Source organism: Zootoca vivipara, chromosome 12, assembly GCF_965207765.1.
Source record: "Zootoca vivipara chromosome 12, rZooViv2.hap1.1, whole genome shotgun sequence".
Lineage (NCBI taxonomy): Eukaryota > Metazoa > Chordata > Lepidosauria > Squamata > Lacertidae > Zootoca > Zootoca vivipara.
In genome coordinates, this window is record NC_142595.1 from 52,596,381 (window position 1) to 52,619,732 (window position 23,352).

General features: G+C 53.8%; 1 protein-coding gene across 1 annotated transcript in view; it reads right to left on the bottom strand.

Moving 5' to 3' along the window:
* CAMTA2 (calmodulin binding transcription activator 2) overlaps window positions 1-23,352 on the bottom strand; it is a 46,529-nt gene that overhangs the window by 6,113 nt on the left and 17,064 nt on the right. The window contains exons 11-19 of the mRNA XM_060281952.2: window positions 22,727-22,855; window positions 14,221-14,387; window positions 10,180-10,358; window positions 9,290-9,368; window positions 6,267-6,570; window positions 4,498-4,859; window positions 3,515-3,702; window positions 1,806-2,046; window positions 269-340 (exon numbers count right to left, since the gene is read on the bottom strand). Coding sequence (XP_060137935.1) covers window positions 269-340; window positions 1,806-2,046; window positions 3,515-3,702; window positions 4,498-4,859; window positions 6,267-6,570; window positions 9,290-9,368; window positions 10,180-10,358; window positions 14,221-14,387; window positions 22,727-22,855 — 1,721 coding nt within the window. The remainder of the gene's footprint in view (window positions 1-268; window positions 341-1,805; window positions 2,047-3,514; window positions 3,703-4,497; window positions 4,860-6,266; window positions 6,571-9,289; window positions 9,369-10,179; window positions 10,359-14,220; window positions 14,388-22,726; window positions 22,856-23,352) is intronic.

Genomic DNA, 23,352 nt, shown 5'->3' on the forward strand with positions numbered 1-23,352 from the left:
CAGAGCAATCCAGGTTAGCTTGCAAGACAGAGAGAAATAACAAGAGCAGGTTAGTTCGTGGGTCGGCGAGCTGCTAGCATGGGATGGCCACTTCCCCCGAGGCGAGGAGGGGGTGGCATGGGTGTGCCGGCGCCACCCAGGGAGAAAGAGCCCAGCGGCGGGTCAGGCTAGATGACTCCTGGGGGTCCCTTCCGATTCTGCAGTTCCGCAGTTGCCTCAGAGCAATCCCCCTCCCCCCGGCCACTTCTCCCTCCTGGCTGGACCTTACCTGCTTGTACTTCCGGTAGCACCGCTGGATGACGGCGGCAGCCATCTCCTGCTGCTCCTTCAGTCGGCGACCCTGCCAGAAACCGAGGGAGGGGGGAGAGAGAAAGACAGGCCAGGTGAGACCCCCCTAATGCCAGGCATAGGCAAACTCAGCCCTCCAGATGTTTTCGGACTACAACTCCCATCATCCCTAGCTAACAGGAACAGTGGTCAGGGATGATGGGAATTGAAGTCTTGGAACATTTGGAGGGCCGAGTTTGCCTATGCCTGCCCAGCGCAGGGCCCCTTGGAGGAGCACAAGGGAAAGCAAAGGTTCCAGGTGGGGGCTGGGACAGGTAGGGCGGCGGAGGTCCCGGAGGCCAACATTAGGGGGCGCCAGAGCCAAAGGTGGGCAGAGCCAGCAAGTTTTGTCACTGGGAGAGGCAACTGGCAATACCCTCCAGGCTGCTCATTTCAAGAGAGGCGGAAGAGGAGTTTGTAAACCTCAGGGGCTTAACCAGCACGCTTCTCTCCACCTCAGTTATCTTTTTTAATGGCCTTCCTAGCTTTCCAACTCCATGATTCTGTGATCATGTGAGGCCCTTCTTCACAAGTGAAGACCACTTCACAAGTGGTCATGAGAACGGGGCCTTTTCTGCAGTGGCTCCCATTTCTCTATAGCCAGTCCTTTCCCTGATTAACATTCTCTGGTCTTTTAGATCATAGCTGCCAAGTTATCCCTTTTTTAAAGGGATTTTCCCTTATGCTGAATAGGCTTCCTCGTGAGAAAAGGGAAAACTTGGCAGCTATGTTTTAGATGTGTTTGTAGGAGAGGGGTTATTGGTCATTTGTTATTTTATCTTGTATTTTTATGTTGTGAACAGCCCTGAGATCTACGAGTGAAGGGCGGTATGCAAATTTTACAACAACCAAACAAACAACAACAACGTCTTGGACTATGAATCTTTGCTGCACCCTGGAGACTTTCCAACTGTGAAATCTGACCCGTTCTGCGAGAGCCACCAAATACTGTGCTAGAGGAACGAGAGGCAGCATGGTACAGCGGTTGGTGAGTGTCAGACTATTATTATTACTACTTCTATTATATAGTTATTCATTCATACTCTGCCTTTTTCCCCTGGCAGGAACTCAAGGCGGCTTTTACAGATTAAAATGAGAACAGCTTAAAACATAGGAAAATAGGAATTAGAAAACAATTCAACATTCATAGAATTAAAACTGCAGAGTGTGTGTGTGTAAAGTCTATTAAAACCATACAAATAATTGCAATTAAGAAACCACTATGATCTGGGTTCGAATCCCACCACCCACTCAGCCACAAAGCTCGCTGGATGGGACCTTGGGGGGGCCAGTCTCCATATGTCAGCCTAGCCCGCCTCTCAGGGTTGTTGTGAAGAAGAAATGGGGAGAAGGAAGAACCAAGAACCCGCCCCACCCAAGTGCCCAGTCTCCAAGAGGGGTGGGCAGAGAAACTGACCTGCAAACCCAGGAAGAAGCAGGTCCCTATCCACCAAGGCACCTCCCTGGACAAGACCTACCTTGTATTTGCGGAAGGCAGTCTGGATGATTTTGGCCGCCTCGTAGAGCTCGCGCTGCTCGTGGTCCGACAAGGTCAGCAAGGCAAAGTCGCTCTCCATCTTCCCGTTGGCGGAGGCGTTGAGGAACTCGGCCCAGCTGGCCGCTGTGGGGGGCGGGGGGAGGCGGTCAAAGGACAGCTCCCCCAGCGGGGAGGGCAGGGGGCTCAGGCAGGAGTGGCCGGAGGGGGAGGATGCCAGGGACCTGGAAGAGAAATTGGGGGGGAGACGGCGTTGAAGGGTGAGCAACGAGCTGATACCGCGGAACGCAGAATCGGGACTCCAGAGGACCCTGGACGGCCTGGAGAGCTGGACCAAAACGAATGAAATGAATCCCAGATGGTTCTGTACTTTGGAAGGAAGAACCAGGGGCACAAATACAGGGCGGGGGGCACTTGGCTCAACAGCAGCCCACGTGAAAGGGAACTGGGGGTCTGAAGAGACCACAAGTTGAACGTGAGCCAATAGTGTGATGCAGCAGCAAAAAAGGCGAATGCTGTTCTCAGAAATCGAGTGTCCTGATCAAGGGAAGTCATAGTTCTGCACTATTCCGCCTTAGTCAGACCACATTTGGAATACTGTGTCCCGTTCTGGGCACCACAATTTAAGAAGGATGTTGACAAGCTGGGAGGTGGGCAGAGGAGGGCGACCAAGAGTATCAAGGGCCTGGGAAACAAGCCTTGTGAGGAATGGTTGAAGGAGCTGGGTATATTTAGCCTGGAGAAGAGGAGACTGAGAGGGGATAGGATAGCCATCTTCAAATATCTCAAGGGCTGTCGCATGGAAGAGGGAGCAAGCTTGTTTTCTCCTGCTCAGGAGGGCAGGACTTGAACTCATGGCTTCAAATGGCAAAAGAAAGGAGATTCTGTAGCCTCCCACATTCCTCAAATGAAAATAGGGACATTCTATTCTACAATGCAACCAACTAGCAGTATCACTAGTATCACTGCTAGTTGGTTGTATTGATTGCTTTAGGGTTCTCTTTTTCGCTCAGGCTTCTCCAATTGCAATACAGTGGTACCTCGGTTTGAGAACAGCCGTTTACGAATTATTCGGTTTACGAACTCCGCAAAACCAGAAGTAGTGTCGCGGTTTGCAAACATTACCTTGGCCTAAGAACAGAATCCGAACGGTGGAAAGGCACCGGCGGCGGGAGGCCTCCTTAGGGAAAGCCCACCTCAGTTTAAGTACGGTTTCGGTTTAAGAACGGACTTCCGGAATGGGTTAAGTTCGTAAACCTAGGTACCACTGTACATGAATCCAAAGGTGTTTAAAATACTGCCGTTTTGTCTATTTCATCTAATAAACGTTGCACTTGCCCAGAAGGAAATGCTTAGCAGTGATGTACTGAATCGAATGAGGAAAGTTGGAGGGCAGGAGAGCTGAACGCTAAGGAAGGACTTTCTGATGGTAAAAGCGGTTCGACAGGGCAACGGACTCCCTTGGAAGGACGCTGGAGGTTTCAAAACGGAGGTTGGGTGACCATTGGTCAGGGATTCTTCAGCTGCAATCCCTGCATTCCAGGGGGTTGGACTAGAGGACCCTTGGTGGCCCCGCTCAACTCCACAATTCTCTGGTTCTTTTGACTTCTCACATGAAGGTGGGGGTCTGCAATGCCTGGGAGAGGGGAAGCCCAGCCTGCCCACCCGCCTAGGAGGAAGGGAGCCGCTTACCTTCGCTGGGAGAAGTTGGGTAGCTGGTCCACGTTCTCCAGGTAGCTGGCTAGCCAGCTCATGGTCTCGTTCAGCCCCAGGTTCCCCGGTCGCTCTCGGAGGGGCGCCTCGGAGGAGCTGAAGTCCTCTTGCTTGATGCGCTCAGGTGTCGCCTCGATGATCTGCTTGGCCAAAGTTATCATGTCCACCTGGGGCAGGGGAAGAGAAAGAGGACGTTGGCCCCAGGACGCCAGGGTCCCCTTTATGGTACATTTACTGCATCCGTATCCCACGAGCATTATTCACCCCTTCTTCATTTAATCCCCTGTGAGGGTCGTATTCCTGCACTGCAGGGGCTTGGGGGGGGGGGTCCATCCCAATTCTACAATTCTAGGTTAGCCTAAGAGACGCAGTGTGCCTGGCCTCCAAGGCCGCGCCCAGTGAGCTTCACAGCCACCGAGTTGTGTATAGGGGGGTGGGATTTGAACCCTGGTCTCTCCCTAGTCCTCAGTGAATCCCCACAGCAACCCTGCGAGGTAAGCCGAGAGAAGCAGTGATTGACCCCCGAGGTCACCCAAGTGAGCTTCGTGGCAGAGAGGGGGATTTGAACCCTGGTTTCTCCCAGGTCCTAGCCTGACACTAACCACTACACCACCACTGCCACAGTTGACTGTTCGATGGTGAAACGGATGACCTCAGAAGGGGGCAGACTCTTCTTCATGGGTTGTTGTTTTTTTTAGCAGGATGGCCATCTGCTAGGAATCATTTGGCTGCAATTCCTATATCGCAGGGGGGGTTGGACTAGATGACCCTCGGAGGTCCCTTCCAACCCTACGATGCTATGATTTTTATGACCACAGAAGGCGGTGGACTCAAAATAACAATCATAATAATAAACAGAACGTAGGGGTTTTTAGGCTGTGATTTCTGCGTGGCAGGGGGGTTGGACTAGATGACCCTCAGGGAACCCACTTCCAGCTACCATACGGTCCCAAGGTGTGCACCTGCAGGACGTCCGTGGCCGGCAGGTAGTCCTCGTTCTCGGCGTTCTCGCCGTAGCCCAGCAGCTCCGGCTCCAGGTCTGGCTCGGGGGCTCCCGCGTGGGCCGCAGCCCCCACCTCATCGTAGTCCATGAAGAAGGGGGCGGCGTGGGGCAGGGCGTGGGCTGGGCTGGGGCTCTCCCGCAGGTACCAGCCGGCGATGCTCTCGGGGACTGAGGCGTGACAGACGTCCATGGCGCCCTCTGCTTCGGGGCTGTAGGCGGGAGACTCTCGCAGCGCCGACCCGCTGGAGTAGGCCGAGGTGATGGAGACGGAGCCCTCGGACAGCTCGGAGGGGGACGAGACCCCGCTGGCCGTGCTCAGCCCTGCCGGAGGAAGGGGAGACGTGAGAGAAGGGTCTCGCCATCCCGGCTCCTGTGTTCGAATCCTGCTTGCTGGGCTCCCCACAGAGGCACCTGCTTGGCCACTGTGGGAACACGGTGGCCAACATGTTCCACTGGCCTGATCTACGGACGGGAGTCTCTCAATCTGCGTTTGGCCTGTCATTTTTTTCAACTTTAACTTTCTGCTCTTCCCCTTTCTTCCCAATAGCTCTACGGTTTCATGCTTTTTCACAAGCTGCCTTAAGGCGTTGCCGTTTTTTATTTAAACAACAAAAACACACACTCAAACGTGGTGCAACTTTGATGAAATAAAACAGAAAAGATCAAATAAATCTGCCCCAAATCCCTGCATCACAGGGGGTTGGACTACATGACCCTCAGGGGTCCCTTCCATAATAATAATAATAATAATAATAATAATAATAATAATAATAATTTATGATTTTTATTCCGCCCATCTGGCTGGGTTTCCCCAGCTACTCTGGGCGGCTCCCAGCAGAATATTAAAAGCACAATGAAATATCAAACATTAAAAACATCCCTGAACAGGGCTGCCTTCAGATGTCTTCTAAGAGTCAGATAGTTGTTTATTTCTTTGACATCTGGTGGGAGGCCGTTCCACAGGGCGGGCGCCACCACCGAGAAGGCCCTGTGCCTGGTTCCCTGTAACTTGGCTTCTCGCAACGAGGGAACCACCAGAAGGCCCTCAGAGCTGGACCTCAGTGTCCGGGCAGAATGATGGGGGTGGAGATGCTCCTTCAGGCCAAGGCGTTTAGGGCTTTAAATGTCAGCACCAACACTTTGAAAAGTGCTCGGAAATGCACTGGGAGCCAATGTCCTATCTAGTTCTAGGTTTCTATATTATCTCCCAACATTCAGCTTCCCTCGGAGTTCCAAGGGAGAGAAGTAGGAAAACATCTCTCCAACCATGTCAGGCATAAGTTTATAATCCCCTGTCGTGTTCCCCCTTTATTCACTTTTCCTCTAAACCAGTGTTTCCGAAACTTGGGTCTCTGGCTGTTTTGGGACTGCAACTCCCATCATCCCTGAGGACTGGTCTTGCTAGCTAGGGATGATGGGAGTTGTAGTCCAAAAACAGCCGGAGACCCAAGTTTGGGAAACACTGCTCTAAACCAGGCATCCCCAAACTTCGGCCCTCCAGATGTTTTGGACTACAATTCCCATCTTCCCTGACCACTGGTCCTGTTAGCTAGGGATCATGGGAGTTGTAGGCCAAAACATCTGGAGGGCCGCAGTTTGGGGATGCCTGCTCTAAACCAAAAAGCCCCCTAAGGTGGCAGAAGCCTTTTTTTGAGCCCAGGCAGATGCCACTGAATGTGAGATGTAGTTTATTTCCTAAAAAACAGGACAGCCAGCCCCTGCGCCTACCTGTGTCTGGACTGGCCGAGAGCGGGGAGGGGATGCGCAGGGCTTCTGCCGGTCGGCGTGGGCAACTGCCGGCCTTTGCGGCACCCCCGGAGACGTCCAGGAGCGGATCCGTGGCGGGCTGCGGTTCCAGGCATTCCTCCTGGCGCTGTAGCTCCTCCAGGCACGTGGCCAGCTTGACGTGGCCCCGGGAGCGAGCCACGGTGAGCGGGAGGCGGCCCAGGGAGTCGGGGATGGCGAGGGCGTGGCTGTTCCACCGGTAGAGGAGCTGGGCGGCTTCTAAGTGGCCCAGGGCGCAGGCCCACATCTAGCAGGGGAAAGGTGGGGAGGAAACACGGGGTGGGAGGAGGAATTAAGAGGGCGGACACGGGTGAAACATGCATCCGTGGGGTGGGATCCAAGAGGGCAGGGGCACAAGGCAGCAGATGCCACATGGAACAGAGCTGGCGTTTGTTTCAAAAAGCAAGTTCCTGTCCCTCTTGGAGGAAAGCACACAGGGCAGGAACTGGGCAGCGACTCTTAGCGGGAGTAGGGAGTTAGTCCTTGCTGCCCGGACCCAAATCGAGAACCACCTTTGAGCGGATTGCTTACAGGCGTTGTCTCTGCATGGACAAATTTCATTACTGTATAAATTTGGAACTCATTTATGCAAAACACAGCAGGTTGAAAATTGTAATTGTTAATTGTTAGAAATTGTTATAGTGATATCAATGTAAAGGTATCCCTGACTGTTAAGTCCAGTTGCGAACGACTCGGGGGTTGCGGCGCTCATCTCGATTTACTGGCTGAGGGAGCCAGCGTTTGTCCACAGACAGTTTTTCTGGGTCATGTGGCCAGCATGACTAAGCTGCTTCTGGTGAACCAGCTTAGAAATTTACCTTCCCTCTTTATCTACTTGCACTTTGATGTGCTTTTGAACTGCTAGGTTGGCAGGAGCAGGGACCAAGCAACGGGAGCTCACCCCATCGTGGGGATTTGAACCGCCGACCTTCTGATCGGCAAGCCCTAAATTCTGTGGTTTACTATTTATTCTCTTGCCTTTTTTCCTTTTTTATTTTTAAGAAAACACTTTTTACACGTATTTAAATGATAATAATAGAAAACCATTCTTTCACTTTTTTTAAAAAACAACAACACTTTTATGTATTTCTAGATCCATTTCAGTCCGGCTTTCGCCCTGGTCATGGGACCGAGACAGCTCTGGTAGCCTTAACAGATGATCTCCGTAGACAGCTGGATCGAGGTGGGTCGGGACTGCTGATTCTTTTAGACCTGTCAGCAGCCTTCGATATGGTCGATCATGACCTTTTAGACCACCGCCTTGCCGACGTGGGGATTCAGGACACAGTCCAACAATGGCTGCGTTCCTTCATCTCAGGTCGGGGACAGAGAGTGGCGCTAGGGAGAGAGTTGTCGCCGCGGCACCCCTTGGTGTGTGGAGTCCCGCAAGGCGCAATCCTTTCCCCAATGCTTTTTAATATCTTTATGCGCCCCCTTGCCCAGATTGTCCGGAGTTTTGGGCTGGGTTGTCATCAATATGCTGATGACACCCAGATCTATCTGTTGATGGACGGCTGCCCTGCCTCGGCCCCGGACACACTTACCAGGTGCTTGGAAGCTGTGGCTGGATGGCTACGTGGGAGCCGACTGAAGTTAAATCCTTCGAAGACAGAGGTCCTCTGGCTAGGTCGGGGCGACATGGGGTTGGGGGGCCAACTCCCATCTTTTGCAGGGGCTCAATTGGTACCAGCGCCTTCTGTCAAGAGTTTGGGTGTAATCTTTGACGCCTCCCTTTCCATGGAGGCGCAGGTTGCATCCACAGCAAAGGTGGCATTTTTCCATCTCCGCCGCATCAAGCAGTTGGTCCCTTACATCTCTCGCCCCGATCTGGCCACAGTGATCCATGCAACGATCACCTCCAGGCTTGACTATTGTAACTCGCTCTACGCAGGGTTGCCCTTAAAGCTGACCCAGAAACTCCAGCGGGTGCAGAATGCCGCGGCGAGGCTCCTTACAGGGTCCCGGCCGCGGGATCACATTCATCCAGTGCTTTACCAGCTGCACTGGCTCCCGGTGGAGTACAGGATCAGGTTTAAGGTGCTGGTTTTGACCTTTAAAGCCCTATGCGACTTGGGACCCTCGTACCTACGGGACCGCCTCTCCTGGTATGCCCCGCGGAGGACCTTAAGGTCCACAAATAATAATATTCTGGAGATTCCGAGTCATAAGATGGCTAGATTGGCCTCTACTAGAGCCAGGGCCTTTTCAGTACTGGCCTCAACCTGGTGGAACGCTCTTTCCCAGGAGACCAGGGCCCTGCGGGATTTGTCATCTTTCCGCAGGGCCTGCAAGACAGAGCTGTTCCGCCTGGCCTTTGGGTTAGACTCAGCCTGACCCCTGTGTTTTTCTCCCTCATGACTTGGATTTATGGCCTACTTGAAATGAGGCTGCACTTTAAATTTTAATACTGTATTTTAATCTGTATTTTAACTAATTGTTTTTATGTTTTATTGTGGTTCTGTTGGTGTCAGCCGCCCTGAGCCCGGTTTTTGACTGGGGAGGGCGGGGTATAAATAAAAATTTATTATTATTATTATTATTATTATTATTATTATTATTATTATGTGTTGTATTTAAATAATAAAAGCTGTTCTTTCACTTAAAAAACCCACCACTTTTATGTGTTGTATTTTAATGATGATGATGATAATATGCTGTTATTTCACTTAAAAAAAACCATTTTACGTGTTGTATTTCAATGGTAATAATAAAAAGCCATTCTTGTGGACCCCGAACTCCACCTGCACCCACACACTCCAGCCACAGGAAGGTTGGAGGGAGATGGTGAGGGAGGAAAGGTTTTAAGTGAGATTTCGCATCTGGAACAGATGATGCGTCACAGCGGGTTGGGCTAAATGACCCTTGGGGGTCCCTTCTATGAGAAGTGGGATTGCAGAGATGGTGTTTTCTAGGGTGAGTGGGTGTCTTCAGGTCATGCTGCTTGAGCCCTCCCACATGCAACTCACCAGGGGGGTGCAGGAGAAATGGTCCACATTGAGGGGGTCCACTTCCTGCTCCAGGTCGAGGCTCTGGGCGTTGAGGTTCCTGAGGGGAAGGAATCGGGTCAGGCTCAGGGAGGGAGCAGGGGGGTCAGGCCAGCAACAGCCTCGCCTCCCGTCCCCATGAATTGCGCTGGCAAAGAAAGGGCTTCTGCACGCAACATGCAATTAAGACATGGAACTCATTGCCACAGGAAGGCCAGAAGCACCGCTGGCTCTCAAAAAAAGCAGGGGGTGGGGTGGGGGGAAGAATCTAGGCTACTCTTTCAACACCCTGAACTGAGCACTGGACTGGGAAGCTGCTGTCTGCTAGTAGCGTAAGGAAGCACCTTAGATGTAATAATAATAATAATAATAATAATAATAATAATAATAATAATAATAATTTTACCCAGCCCATCTGAATGATTGAGGGCATGGAGCGACTCGAGTGCACCCAGTGAAGCAGAGAGTTGGGGGATTAAAGGCAGACCAAAGGAAGGACTTATTTGTGGAGTGCGCAGTCAAACTGCGGAACTCCTTGCTGCAGGAGGCAAGATGGCCAACTGCTTTGAAAGAGGATTGGACCAACCCATGGAGGAGGAGAGGCCTATCGAAGGCTACCAGCCGCAATGCTCAGCCTCCTGAGTCCAAGGGGCTGGTCTCTGGTTGGCCTCATTTCAGCATACTAATCCCAGCCCCACCCTCTAACCACTGTGCCACACTGCCATCTAACGGGTGGCCCTGCCAGGGGTTGAAACTCAGACTTTCTCAGAAGCTGGGAGATGCCAGGTAAAAAGAAAACACCTAAAAATAGTGTTCGAAGTGCTCCATTGCCGGGAAGCGGCACCGCTCTCACGGGGGCCAGGGCGACTCACCGCCACTTGATGAGGGTCTCGATGAGGCGGGTGTACCCTTGGGCGGCGGCCAAGTGGAGGAGGGTCATCCCCCGGAAGCTGACGTGGTGGACAAGGGTCTCCGAGCGCAGCCAGCAGGACTGAGACATCATCTTCTCGCACAGGGCCACGATCCGGTCTTCGAAGGAGTCCAAGGCAGCCTGGATTGGGAGAGGGGTGGGGAGGAGGAGGTCGGTGAAGAGACTGGGGCATCGGCGAGAACTGGGGTGCCGTTCTCTGCCGCCACTCCCCCCCCCCAGAACCAACCAGCTGTTTCGGACCACAAATCCCATCGGCACAGCTGGATCTTAACACCTGGAGGGATGTGGGTTTCCCACCCCCTCGAGGAGAGGCTTCGCTCTCTCCAACCATCATCATGCTCCAGACTTGGGCTGCCCTGGCTGGGGGCTGATGGGAGTTGTAGTCCGGTGGGCGCCAGGTTGACGAAGGCCCACCCTGAGGTTTCAGAGGCCGCCCAACAGGTGGTTTTCTTGCCCTTGCTGGGAGTCCCAGGCGGCGCTTCAAAGGCATCGCTGGCCAGAGGTTCTCAGTCACAAATCCACAATGAAATGTCAGAGAGGCGGCTGCTCGGGCATCGAATTTCCTTGGGTCTGTTTTCTCTCTCTCTACCCCCCCCCCCAAAAAAACCCCGCTCTCTGGCTCTCCTCCCCCAGGCATGGCACTGCCAATTACAGACACCCCCTGGCACCCCACAAGGAGCGAGGGGCCCCGAGACCCCCGGAAGTCCCATTTGCGGGGGCAGAAGGAGCCCAGACCCCCGTTCCTCAAGGGAAAATTTCTCTGGCTGGGGGGCAGACCCAGCTGCAAAGGGCACGAGAGCCCCCGCATTATCGCCAAGAGGGAGGCCTTGGGTGCAAAGCCTGCTGGGCCGGGGTGGGGGTGGGAGAAGGTGGCCTCCCCACGAGGCCGGGATGCCAGCGCGGACGCCAGCCAGCAGACACTGTGGAGGGGAAACCCAAGTCGAGGCGCTCGAAGAATCGCCCCTGCTGCGCTCTCTGGGTCACAGTGCCCTGGCAGGGAGGGGGGTAGGGGGGAGTCTGACCCTCCCCAGCCGCAAACCACAGGGAACCAGCCCCCTCCGTCTGCGCACACAGAAGCATAGAACTGTGGGGTCCGAAGGGACCCTCAGCGGTCATCTAGCCCAACCCCTCCCCTTGCAGTGCATTTGGGGATTTTCTGGGCTGGGAGGAGAGAAAGAGCTCTGTTCTCATCGCCTGCGTTTTAATAGATTTGGATAAAGGTTCAGGGACGGACAACTAGAATGTTCAAACGCCCCTATAAAGCGTTTGGGGTTTTAAGTTTAGAGAGAAGGTGAATAAGAGGCGACGTGACAGAAGACTGTAAAATTATGCCCGGCATGCATGGACTGCTAGAAGATCAAACCTATCCATTCTTAAGGAAATCAGCCCTGAGTGCTCCCTGGAAGGACAGATCGTGAAGCTGAGGCTCCAATACTTTGGCCACCTCATGAGAAGAGAAGAATCCTTGGAAAAGACCCTGATGTTGGGAAAGATGGAGGGCACTAGGAGAAGGGGATGACAGAGGACGAGATGGTTGGACAGTGTTCTCGAAGCTACGAACATGAGTTTGACCAAACTGCGGGAGGCAGTGCAAGACAGGAGTGCCTGGCGTGCTATGGCCCATGGGGTCACGAAGAGTCGGACACGACTAAACGACTAAACAACAACAACAACAAATGCAGAAACTGGACAGAGAAATCTCTCCACACCCCAGAACAGGTGGAAATCCAATGAAGCTGAATTTAGGAAGAATTTAGGGACGGATGAAAGGAAGGGCATAACTCAATTAAGGAACTCCCTGCCTCAGGAGGCAGGGGCAGCCGGCAGCCACTACACACCCACACCCACACACACCCATCAGGAGCCCCCTGACAAAGGGGGCCAAGTGGTCCTGAGACAACAGCACCCACCCCACCCACCCCCTGCTGATCTCAATGGAAAGAATTCCCAGCCCATTCTCTAACCCCCCCCCCATCCCTAATCCCCACAGACGGACAGACGATGCCTGCCTGCCTGCCTGGGCCTTATCTTTCCGCCCCAAGAGAGCCAAGAATAGCCCGGCCGGCCACCTAGGTGCCAATCCCGCTGAAACCTGAGCGCTGACGCCAGAGAAGGGGCTAAATTTAGGCGCGTTGTCCGCCAAAGAGAAAAGGATGCAAGATCAAGGGGGGGGTGGAGCGCAAAACCCAGGCTGGCCACCGCCCCCACCCCCACCCCCAAAATGTCCAAGGGGCCCGACTGCGAGCTCCAAAGGTCCCCCAAGCGTCCTCTGGCTGTCCTCAGTTTTGAAGTTTTTTTGGGTTCTTTTCTTTTTATAAAAACTACCCACCCAAATCTCTCAGTCCACAGAACACAAAAACACCATCCTTAAGAACCATCCTTGCTGGATCCAGCCCATGTCCCATATAGCCCAGCAGCCTCTCCCAGGGGCAAAATAACCCCTGGCAACCCAGCCCCTGGCAACTGCCTCTGGAGCGGGAGGTTCCTTAAGGGCAGCAGAAGAGGCTGGCTGCTGGATCTGGCCAATTGGGCCCAACGGATGCCCATTGTGGCAAACCAGCAAGCAGGATCCGAGCACAACCTCCTGCAATTCCCAGCAACTGCTGCCTCCGACTGTGGAGGCAGAGAGCATCGCTATCGTGGCCGGAAGCCTTCAAGTGTCTTATCCTGCTCCACGAATTGGTCCAATCCTCTTTCAAAGCCATCACTGGCTCCTGGGGGAGGGAGTTCTGCAGTTTACCTATGCACTGCATGAAGAAGGACTTTCTTTTACCCGTCCTTCTGGGACCACGGAGGCCACATTTACACCATACTCCAAAAGCGCTACGATACCACTTTGAACCGTCATGGCGTCCCCCCAGAGGATTCTGGGAGCTGTGCTTTGCAAAGGGTGCCGGGAGCTGTGGGGAGGAACCCCCCCCCCTTTATTTTTCTTTCCTTCATAAAAGTATTTATGTACCACTCAATTGCAAAGCGCATCAAAGCTGGTTACAACATTAAAAAGATTTCAAAACCATACTAGAAATAATCCATTTTTAAAAGGACAATTTAAGCAGAGAGAGTTAGAAACAGCTTCGGAGCTGGAACTCCGCAGAAGCCCCCAGCATCAGCCCTGGCTGGGTTAGTCAGACGCCTCCCTCCATGGGAAGGAAAACGCAGGGTGGGGGGGAGAAGGGTGCCATGCAGATGCTCCCCGAGGGGCGGTCACTGACCTGGCCAGAGCCCCAAGAGGCTGGGAGGGGAACATGGGGGCCTGCGTAGACCCCCAATCCCAGAAGCGACTGGGGGAGGGCAAAGGGCATAGACGTGAGGCAGCAGCTGGGTGCGTTCGCCTCAGTCACAAAGAATCATAAAATTCTTTTGGGAGGGTTGGAAGGTACCTCTGGGGGTCATCTAGTCCAACCCCCTGCAATGCGGGAACCACAGCTGTGAAGCAGAAGTGGGGGAGGGGCGGGAGCAGGTTCTAGAAAGCCGAAGGGCTCCCTTCCAACTCTACAATCCTGTGAGGGTGCTGACCGTCATGAGAAGAGGGGTTGGGCTAGATGACCCTTGGGGGTCCCTTCCCAGCACTATTGTGTTTCTGTGAGGCAGAGTGGGCACGTGGAAAGGCAGCCCCATCAAACCCACATACTTTGCCCTTGGTTTGGAAATTGCCTTGAGCTCTGTCAAGGTGGGGAAAGTGTCTTAGGGGCAGCAGAACAGCAAAGGCTCACCATGGCCAGAGTGTCGGACCATGACCTGGGAGGGACCTGGGTTCAAGTCACGCCACTCGGCCACGAAGCTCACCGGGTGACCCTGGGCCAGCCTCACCTACCTCGCAGGGCTGTCGTGGGGATTAAATGAGGGCTAGGACCTGGGAGAGACTTCTGGGAGGGCTCGGCTACCAAAGCGAATGGCCGCTTGCCACCTGCCCTGCCTCCCAGACGCCCCTTGAGCCTCTCGCCGCCATTGCCCTCCCTCTCCGCCTGGCACCCCATCTCACCTGGCTGGGGGGCTTCTCCCCTCGCTGCTGGGTCTGAGCAGGGGCTGCAGAGGAGGAGGAGGAGGAGGAGGAGGAAGCAGAAGAAGAGGCCGCTGCCGCCATCATCTCGGCCATCCGCTTCTCCATCTGTTCCAGGCGCTCCAGGATGGACATTCTGAACTGGTTATCTGGAGAGGGGTTTGGGGAGGGGAGGGGGAAAGAGAGGGGGTGAGGTCAGAAGCCCACTCCCCAGCCGGAGCCTCCCGCCCCTTCCCCTTCAGGTTCTGCTCCCCTACGGATGAGGGTGGAGAGGGGTGGGGAGGGAGAAAGAAGGTCAAAGAGGGGGGTGCGGGCAGATATCTTACCACTAATCCCGACTCAAGGCTGATTAGCCGGTCCAGCCTCATTCCCCCCCAGGTTGGGAAAGGGACGCTCTAATCCTGTGCAGCGGGACAGGGCAGCTTGTGTGTATGTGCAGCACCCTGGGCAAAAGACTCCGCGACTCCGCGAAAAGGGGGTGCAGCAGCCAGGTGGTGCAAAGCAGAATTTGGACCCAGGCGTCCGAGGGACTCCCAGCACCCACTCCCCCTGACTGCTCTCTTTGTGGAGATTTCACAGCCCCTAAGACCCCCCTTCTCTGGCTATTAGAATAGCAAAGCAGCTCTCTGGAGTCTTTGCCGAAGAACTGGAAGGGACCCCCGAGGGTCATCCAGTCCAACCCCCTGCAATGCAGGAATCGCAGCTAAAGAATCCCAGGCAGACAGCCATCCATCTAACCAACCAACCAACCTCTGCTTTAAAACCTCCCGGGAAGGAGAGCCCTTCGCAGGAGGAATGCACAGCGAGGGCTCCTGTGGAACGCCCTCCCGTCAGATGTCAAACAGATAAACAACTATTGGACTTTCAGAATACACCTGAAGGCAGCCCTATCTAGGATTTTTTTTTTTAATCGTTGATGCTTTCTTGTGTTTTTAATCGTCGGGAGCAGCCCAAAGCGGCTGGGGCAGCCCAGTCAGATGAGCAACATATAAGGAATAAAATTATTATTATTATTACTACAGTATTATTATTATTATTATTATTATTATTATTATTATTATTAGCCTCCTTGCAAACCTTTCAATGCTCAGTAGCGACCTCTGTGTGAGCAAATCAGGGTGAACGCAGTATGAACAGGCTGCCTGGAGCAGAACAACAGGCACCTTCAGAGCATGGGGACGGGGCCCAACTCTGGATCGTTCTGTACCGTTAAAAAGGAGGCGGATAGGGAAAAGGAGGGCAGAGAGAGAGTAGCCAACTCCTGGCCCCTGGGGGGCTTTCAGCTGTCCAGGACAAAAGTGGAAGCTCCTCTGCCGGAGCTTTTCAAGCAGAGGTCGGAGGGCCACCTGTCGGGGATTCTTTAACCGCGATTCCGGCATTGCAGCAAGGGGGGTTGGGCTAGATGACCCTCGGGGTCCCCTCCCAACTCCGTGGCTCCCGTTCTCACTCATCTCATGCTTTTTTTCAACGCATTTCCCTGTGGCTTTCTAAACCGCAATCGATCCACGGGTTGTTTTTCTTAAGGGTGACACAGTCCTTTGGCCCGCTGAGGGCCTGGAGGGAGACTTTCCCAAAGTCCATTCATTTCTCTCTCTCTCTCTCCAACATATACAAACAGACTTCATTCATCTCCTCTACAGGGGTGTTGGTGGCATGGAGAGGGGGGGGGATTGCCCAGGCAGCCAGTCACAAGAGACGGGCTGTCGGGTGAACGGGGAAGGACAGACCGCCGACAACAGCCGGCCTTCTCCGAAACCACACCTTTCATTTCGGAAACCAGAAAAGGTGCAAAAGCACACCTGGAGAGAAGGGGCAGAGGGGAAGCCAAGCAGGACCCTTCTCTTCCCCCCTCCCCTGGGCCCAATCTAACAGAATTCTTCCCCCCAAAAGAAACCCAGGTTTAAAACTAGAGCCAGGCTGGATGCCCTCAGGGTTCCCCCACAGAGCGCAAACACCTACAGCTCCCGCAATGCACTCCTCCGAACACAAGCCGCCTTCTTTTGCCCACCAGGCAACCTGCCCCACATGCCAACCCTACTCCCCTAGCCCCACTGGACCCAGCAGCCCCCTGGCACAGCCTCTGCCCCACAGCCTCTCCCCTCCCTGCACATAAGAATAAATAATCCCATGTACCTGCTTTGTCCATCACCCAGGGAAGCAGAGGGGGCGCGCCCCTCTCCCGTGAACCAAGCCCTCGGGTTGCTCTGCCCCACGGCTCCCAGCGGGAATCGAACGCCTCTGCCAGAGGCTCTGGAGAAATCCCAGGTTAGCCCCATGCCCCCCGCGTGTGGGGCACGAGTCATGGCGGGGTGGGCTGGAGAAAGAGGACAGAGCAGAGCCCTCCAGCCCTCCCTAGCATGCAATGACAGCGAGAGTGGCATGGGGGGTAGGGCCTGCCGCCCCCTCCTCACCCCCCCAGCCCAGCTGGCAGGAGGTAGGTCTGTGGGGAGGGGGTGTGAGGGGTCAAGCAGGCTCTCTCTCTCTCTCTCTTTTTCTCTGTCTCCACCCCCCTTGGCCCACGAGACAAAGTGGGGCGGTGGCAGCGAGAGCAGCAGCAGGCAGGCTGCAAAGTGTGACAGGACTCAAGCCGTCCCCAAAATAGCCACCACCACCACCAACGGCAAGGGGGAGGGGGCACCCGGAAATCCCTTAATGAGATCTAAGGCACTCACGCTAGCTATGTAGCTAGCTGCACATGACACGGCAGGCTCTGCTCCCAAGTTAACGCTCTTTGGGCAGGGCGTCGCAGACGTGGAAGGGGTCCCCGAAGGTCATCCAGGCCAACCCCAACCCCCGCAATGCAGGAACCGCAGCTAAAGCATCCCAGGCAGACAGTCGCCCGGCATCTGCTCTCCAGGGAATGAATGGGCGGCGATTCCTCCGCCCCTGTCTCAAAGGCGAGAGGGGTGTCTGGTCTCTCACTTCGGCCAGTACAGGAGATCCTAAATGGGGCTGCTCTCTGTCTAAAAATCTCTCCCTGGGAGGATGGCTGGGCAGCGGATGGACTTTGCCCAGTGTGGCCAAGGCCAGGTCGAAAAGCCATGTTTGATCTGAGGCCTCAGATCACTCTGGCAATGGGCAGCTGGTCTGTGCATGCTTGCCTGTAGAATCAGGAGGGGTCTCCCAGGAGCCATCTAGTCCAACCCCCTGAAATGCAGGAATCTTCCATCCCTTGTGGGAGCCTCATACTCTCGCAACTGAGCTTGCAAGAACTCGATCTTTTGCACACATGGGAACTCCCTGCCGATTGAAAGCAGGTAGGCTCCTTCCCCGTACTCTTTCAGGCGCCTGCTGAACAAATTTTCCTTCAGATAAGGCCGGCCCAGGTGTTTAGGAAGCTCGTGCAGGTTTTAATCTGTTTTTGGACCACCAGTAGTTTAACTTTCCGAAAGCCTTACATTTTTGCTGTTCATTTTTCCCATTTACCGTTTTACCCTTTCGGTAAACCACTTTGAGGCATGTTCGTTTCTTTACAATCATGAGACGTATGCAAATAAAATAAAATAAAATAGCCAGAGGGCCCTTCTACACTGCAGGGTTTTTGGGGTTTTTTTGCGAGTATCTTCCGCAACAAGTCACTGATGCCCTATAATAGCGCATCAGTGGTGGATTCATCCAGGTAACATTCTGCTCTATCAGTCGTTCTGCTATACTTCCCCCAAATGCCACCGCGCTCTTGCCCTCTGAAGGGCCGCTCTTGCACCATAGTGTCAGGGGCAGAATCACAGGCATTGGGGGTATAAAAAAAAAAAAACCTATGAGATTTCGGCAGGAAGTTAAGGGACAAGCAAAACAGTAGGGCCCACCCTGGAAACTTTGAAGGGACCAACACTCTTGGAAGGCAGGTCACAGATAACTGCCCCCAGTACCACCATGAGGGCAAATAGGAAGATCAGGCCAAAGGGGCCCCCGGATCCTGTCCTCACAGGGGCCAAACAGATGCCCCAAAGGGAAGCCCACAAGCAGGACCTGAGTGCGAGAGCCGCTCTCCACTCCTGCAGTTTTTAGCAGCTGCGATTCAGAAGCATTCCCTGCCTCTGACTGTGGGAGCAGTTGTGGCTAGTAACCGTCCATAGCCCTGTTGTTGTTGTTGTTGTTGTTGTTGTTGTTTTCCCCAGGGCTAAGTCAAGGATGCGCACCTTATGCGAAGAAGCTGTTCTTTCCTGACCTGACCAGGTGAAACGGGAGGCGGAGATGGCCCCCAACCCAGGCAGCTTTAAAAGAGGACTACTGTACATAATTTTATGACCACTGCTCCATAGCAATTGTTATTTTCATACATATCCATTCACAAAATAGATGGGTTTATGAAGTATTTCCATATCCTTCTGCTGTGCTGAAGAAGAATTCCACGAAACAGTGGGTTGTATCCGGAATCACTGTTTGCAGACTACTTCGGCCGTGTTGGACGCCATAAAACTAAACTTCACAGCTTGTTTGCACCAGAAAAGAATCTGATATATTGCTCCCTTCAAAGACTTGCATAGTCTTCTGAGACTTTCAGAGACTTATAAGACTTCTGTTTATTTGGTTCTATGTTTTGAAGAGAATCCATTAAGAGTTCATATTTCGAGACTTTCAGAGAGTTATAAGATGTCTGTTTACTTGGTTTTGAAGAGAGTTCATATTTCCTATATTTCATTTCGTTTTGTGTTCTGTATAGATTTCATAAAGAGTCGATATTTGACATTGTTTTACTGTATTGTACTTGGTCATGGTGTTGCCTTGGATATTACTGTTAAAAGAGGACTGGGCAATTCATGGAGGAGGAGAGGGCGATCGATGGCTCCTAGCCAGGGTGAAGGAAATGCTCTGTCTCCACGGGCAGAAATGTCCCATGTTAGAAACTAGCCAGGCGCCAGGTGCATTTTGTGACTGGCAAGAGGTCCACTTTGTGACCACGTGGAGATCTCTGCACACCAGAATGGCACCCGGGGAAAGCAAAACGCCATGGAATATATTACCCCCGAAGCTTGAATTTGTTTTATTCTGGATTGTTTCATTTGGCGTCGCAAACGGCTTTAAGATTTGCTCTTTAAAATATAGAAATGAAACAAATAATAAAAATAGCAAAGCACACTGGGTGCAGAAAATGGCCACCTAGACATTCCATTGTGGTTTAAAGTGCCGTTTGGCGATTAGTTTCTTGCCCCGGCAAAACCACCAGCCTGGACTCGTGATGAGGCCCCTGCCTGCCGCAGGCTGAAAAGCAGACTGCTGGGCTTCCCCTGGACCCCCACCCCAAAGAACTGGCCCCCGAGTCCTGTGACAAGGAGGGCGTCTCTCTCCCCCTCGGGGTGGCGTTGGCTTGAGGCGCTTGTGGCGCGGTTGGCGACCTCATGTTTCAGAGAAGGAATTTTTCGTTGTGAGGAGGGGGCTGCACCGGTTTGTGGGGGGCAGCGAGGGGAGGCTTCTGCAAGGGCAGCTGTTCTTTTCCTCCATCTGCGAGAACGACAGGCAGACAATTCTCGCACTAACAATGGAAAACGGAGACTCTGGGAAATGCTGCCGTGGAACCCAAGCAGGGGGTCCCCGGAAGAGGCCACGGGAGTGGGCGCCTGGAGTTTTAAGACAGGGGGGTGGCGGTGCTGGGGGGGGCAAAGGTGTCCGCAGACATTTCTCCAGGATGGGGCGGGATAAAGCTCCTAAAAGAGGAGCAGGCTAGTTTATCGCACAAATATGTCCCTGCAGATTTTGCCCCTTATCTCAGGTTAGGAGCCGAGAAAGCAGACTTCTATCGAGTCAGAGCGCTGGTCTGCCTAGCTCAGTGCTGTCGACACGGACTGGCAGCAGGAGCTCAGCAGGGTTTTGGAATCTGGCCTACCCGCAGGTGCCAGCTGGGGAGTGGACCTCTGGCCTTCTGCGTACAAAGCAGGTGTTCTAAGCTCTGAGCAACGGTGCCCCTTCCTTTTCCCTGCTGCCATCCAGGGACCCTGGTTTTCCCGGGAGTGAAGAAGTCGCTGAGCCAGTTTTGCAGAACCATGCTTCGAACTACAGCTCCCATCAGCCCCCAGTCAGCCCTGGTGCAGGAGCTGATGGGAGTTGTAGTTCAAAGCGCCCAGGCTGTTTTTCAGGGAGGGTCATAGAATCATAGAGTTGGAAGAGACCACAAGGGCCATCCAGTCCAACCCCCTGCCAAGCAGGAAACGCCATCAAAGCATTCTTGACATATGCCTGTCAAGCCTCTGCTTAAAGACCTCCAAAGAAGGAGACTCCACCCCACTCCTTGGCAGCAAATTCCACTGTCGAACAGCTCTTACTGTCAGGAAGTTCTTCCTAATGTTTAGGTGGAATCTTCTTTCTTTTAGTTTGAATCCATTGCTCCGTGTCTGCATCTCTGGGTTCTTGGGGAATACTTCACAGCTCGTCTTCAGCGGGCTCTTTCCAGTAGCCTCTAGCTCTGCTGCGATTCTCTTGAAGTCAGCTTTTAACCCAGCCAGGAGCTGGCCAGGTATCACTTCCGGGGTGAGGGTCTAACACAGCATTTCCAAAAATGGGGAGCGGCCAATGCTTCTTCATTCCAGGATCCTACCAAGCTGTAATCTTGCCCTCGCCAGCCCAGAAGTGGACCTCAAGATAATTTGTACAAAGCACCTGGATGCGCAAATTCAGGTTGGCGAAGGCAGGTGGCAGCTGACACATGCAAGCCCAGACGAATCCCCGCCTGCAGGGCTCATGGCTTCAGGATCAGGCCAGCGGCCCATCTAGTCCAGCATCCTGTTCTCACAAGGGCCAACCAAATGGCCACATTGGAAGCTAGCAAGCGGCACCTGAGCACAAGGGCAATTCTCCCCTCCTGTGGCTTCCAGGATTCAGAAGCCTGGCCGCCTCTGGCCAGCGCCAAAGTTTGGGTGTTGCGGGTGGCTCCCTCACACAGGGCACTGAGATTCCTGCATTGCAGAAGCGTTGGCCCTCCCAACCCTACAATTCTATAATTTTATGGCCTCAAAATAACAGCAGCAGCAGCGACAACAACTACAAACAACCTATGTTTAGATGAATACCTACTGGGAAGCTCCATTTCAAAAGCAACTGTACCAAAATGTAATTATTGTGAAAATAAGAAATATTTAGAGGGGGGGGCACCAGTCATATTACCAAAGGCCACCCCTGCTCCAACAGTGGAGACAGAGCATAGCCATCCCAGCCAGTCGTCATCGGCAGCGCTCTCCTTCTCCATGAATTTGCCCAATCCTCTTTTAAAGCCATTGAGTCAGAGTGTGCCGCTGCCTCCTGCGGCAGGGAGTTCCGCAGCCTAACCCTGCGCCACGCGTGAAGAAGGGCTTCCTTTTCCCGCGAAGCTCAGCTCCGTGAGACGTCCCCGGGTTTGAGCGTTACGGGAGGGAGGAGAAAAATAACATTTCTCTCTCTCCCCCCACTCCGCTGGCCAGGCACAAGTTTTTTAAACTTCGCTGGGAGAAGCGTTCTGCGGAACCCAGAAGCTCACACGCGCCACATTTCGGTGGAGCCGAATGAAAGTCTTGCAGGACGGTTGATTTGGGGAGAAGTGACCACCCCCCACCCCCCACCGCCAGCCGTCCTCCTTGGTGGTTTCCTAGGATGGAAAGGGGGAGGCCGGGAGGCCGTCCTGGGCTCTGCTGGAGGGGAGAAGCAGGCTGAGAGCCAGCTCTCCGCCCGGGTGTTATTCTTGGCCTGTCTTGCCCCGTCATGGAAACTCCATACTTTCTCCTCCCCCCGCAAAAAAACCCCCAGCCGTTCATTTTCCATTGCACACAAACGAGCCTGCCAGGAATATCCCCGGTAAGGTGACACCCTGGAACCGGCCCCAGGCGAGGCTTGGACGGACGGTGAAATTTTTTCTTTCTTTCCAAGTGTAAAGCCACACACAATCTCCTCTCCGTCCCACCCCCAGGCTTAGCCACTGCATCCCCCCCCAACTGAAGATGCCACGCTGCACTCGGACCTTAGTTGGGCAGCAGAGATTGCCCCCCCCGCAAGTCTAGACACAGGGCCTCTGGGCTCCTGGGTTGGATGCAAGGGCTAGCAGTCGAGGGAGGGGTGCCAGGACACCTGGGTCCCATCCCCATGGGAGAGGCTCAGTGGGGTACAGAGCCAGTGGTGGGGTACTGCTTAAGAGTGTCAGGTTAGGTCCTTTGGGGGGAGAACACCAAGGTTTAAATTCCCCCCCTCGGCCGTGAAGCTCACTCGGGTGACCTTAGGGGCCAGGCACTGCCTCTCTCAGCCTAACCTACCTCCCAGGGCCGTGGTGGGGATTAAATGAGGACTAGGATCTTGGGGAGGCTGTGGTGGGGATTAAATGAGGACTAGGATCTTGGGGAGGCCAGAGTTCAAGTCCTCACTTGGTGTCCAATGAAGCTCCCTGGGTGATCAGCCATTGTTTCTTAGCCTAGCCTACCTCTCAGGGCTGTTGTGGGGATTAAATAAGGAGCGGGGAGGACCAGGGAGAAAAGGGTGGGATATCAACGCAGTAAATCAACGCAACAAATAATCCAAGCAGCCCACTCACCGTCCAGGGAGAGCCAGTCCATGCTGCGCAAGGCCATGAAGTTCCGGGCGCGATACTCAAAGAGGACGGACATGGAGACAAGGCGGGAATCGTGGGCCACTTGCAAGGGCACCAGGCCGGCCTCGTGGGCTGCGGGGTGGAAGAGAAGAAAGTAAAAAGGCCGCACGTTGCAGAGTTATAGAGTCGTAGGCTTGGAAGGGACACCCAGGGGTCATCCAGCCCAACCCCCTACGATGCAGCTGTCACAGCTGTGATATGGAGGGTTTTTTTTTGGAGTTTTATTTGCACGCATGCGAGCTGAGCATAAGATATTGCGGGGTGGAGGGGGTTAAGCATGGCATTAACCCTTCGAAGGAGGAAGCTGCTTTACAGCGAGTCAAATAGCTCAAGGACTGCCCCGTGCGGAAGAGGGAGCGAGCTTGTTTTCTCCTGCTCTGGAGGGTAGGACTCGAACCCATGGCTTCAAGTTGCAAGAAAGGAGATTTCGACTGGTGGCAAGAGCTGTTCGACAGTGGAACAGACTCCCTTGGGAAGCTGAGGACCCTCCGTTGGAGGCTTATAAACAGAGGTTGGATGGCCGTCTGTTAGCGATTCTTGAGCTGTGATTCCTGCATTGCAGGGGGTTG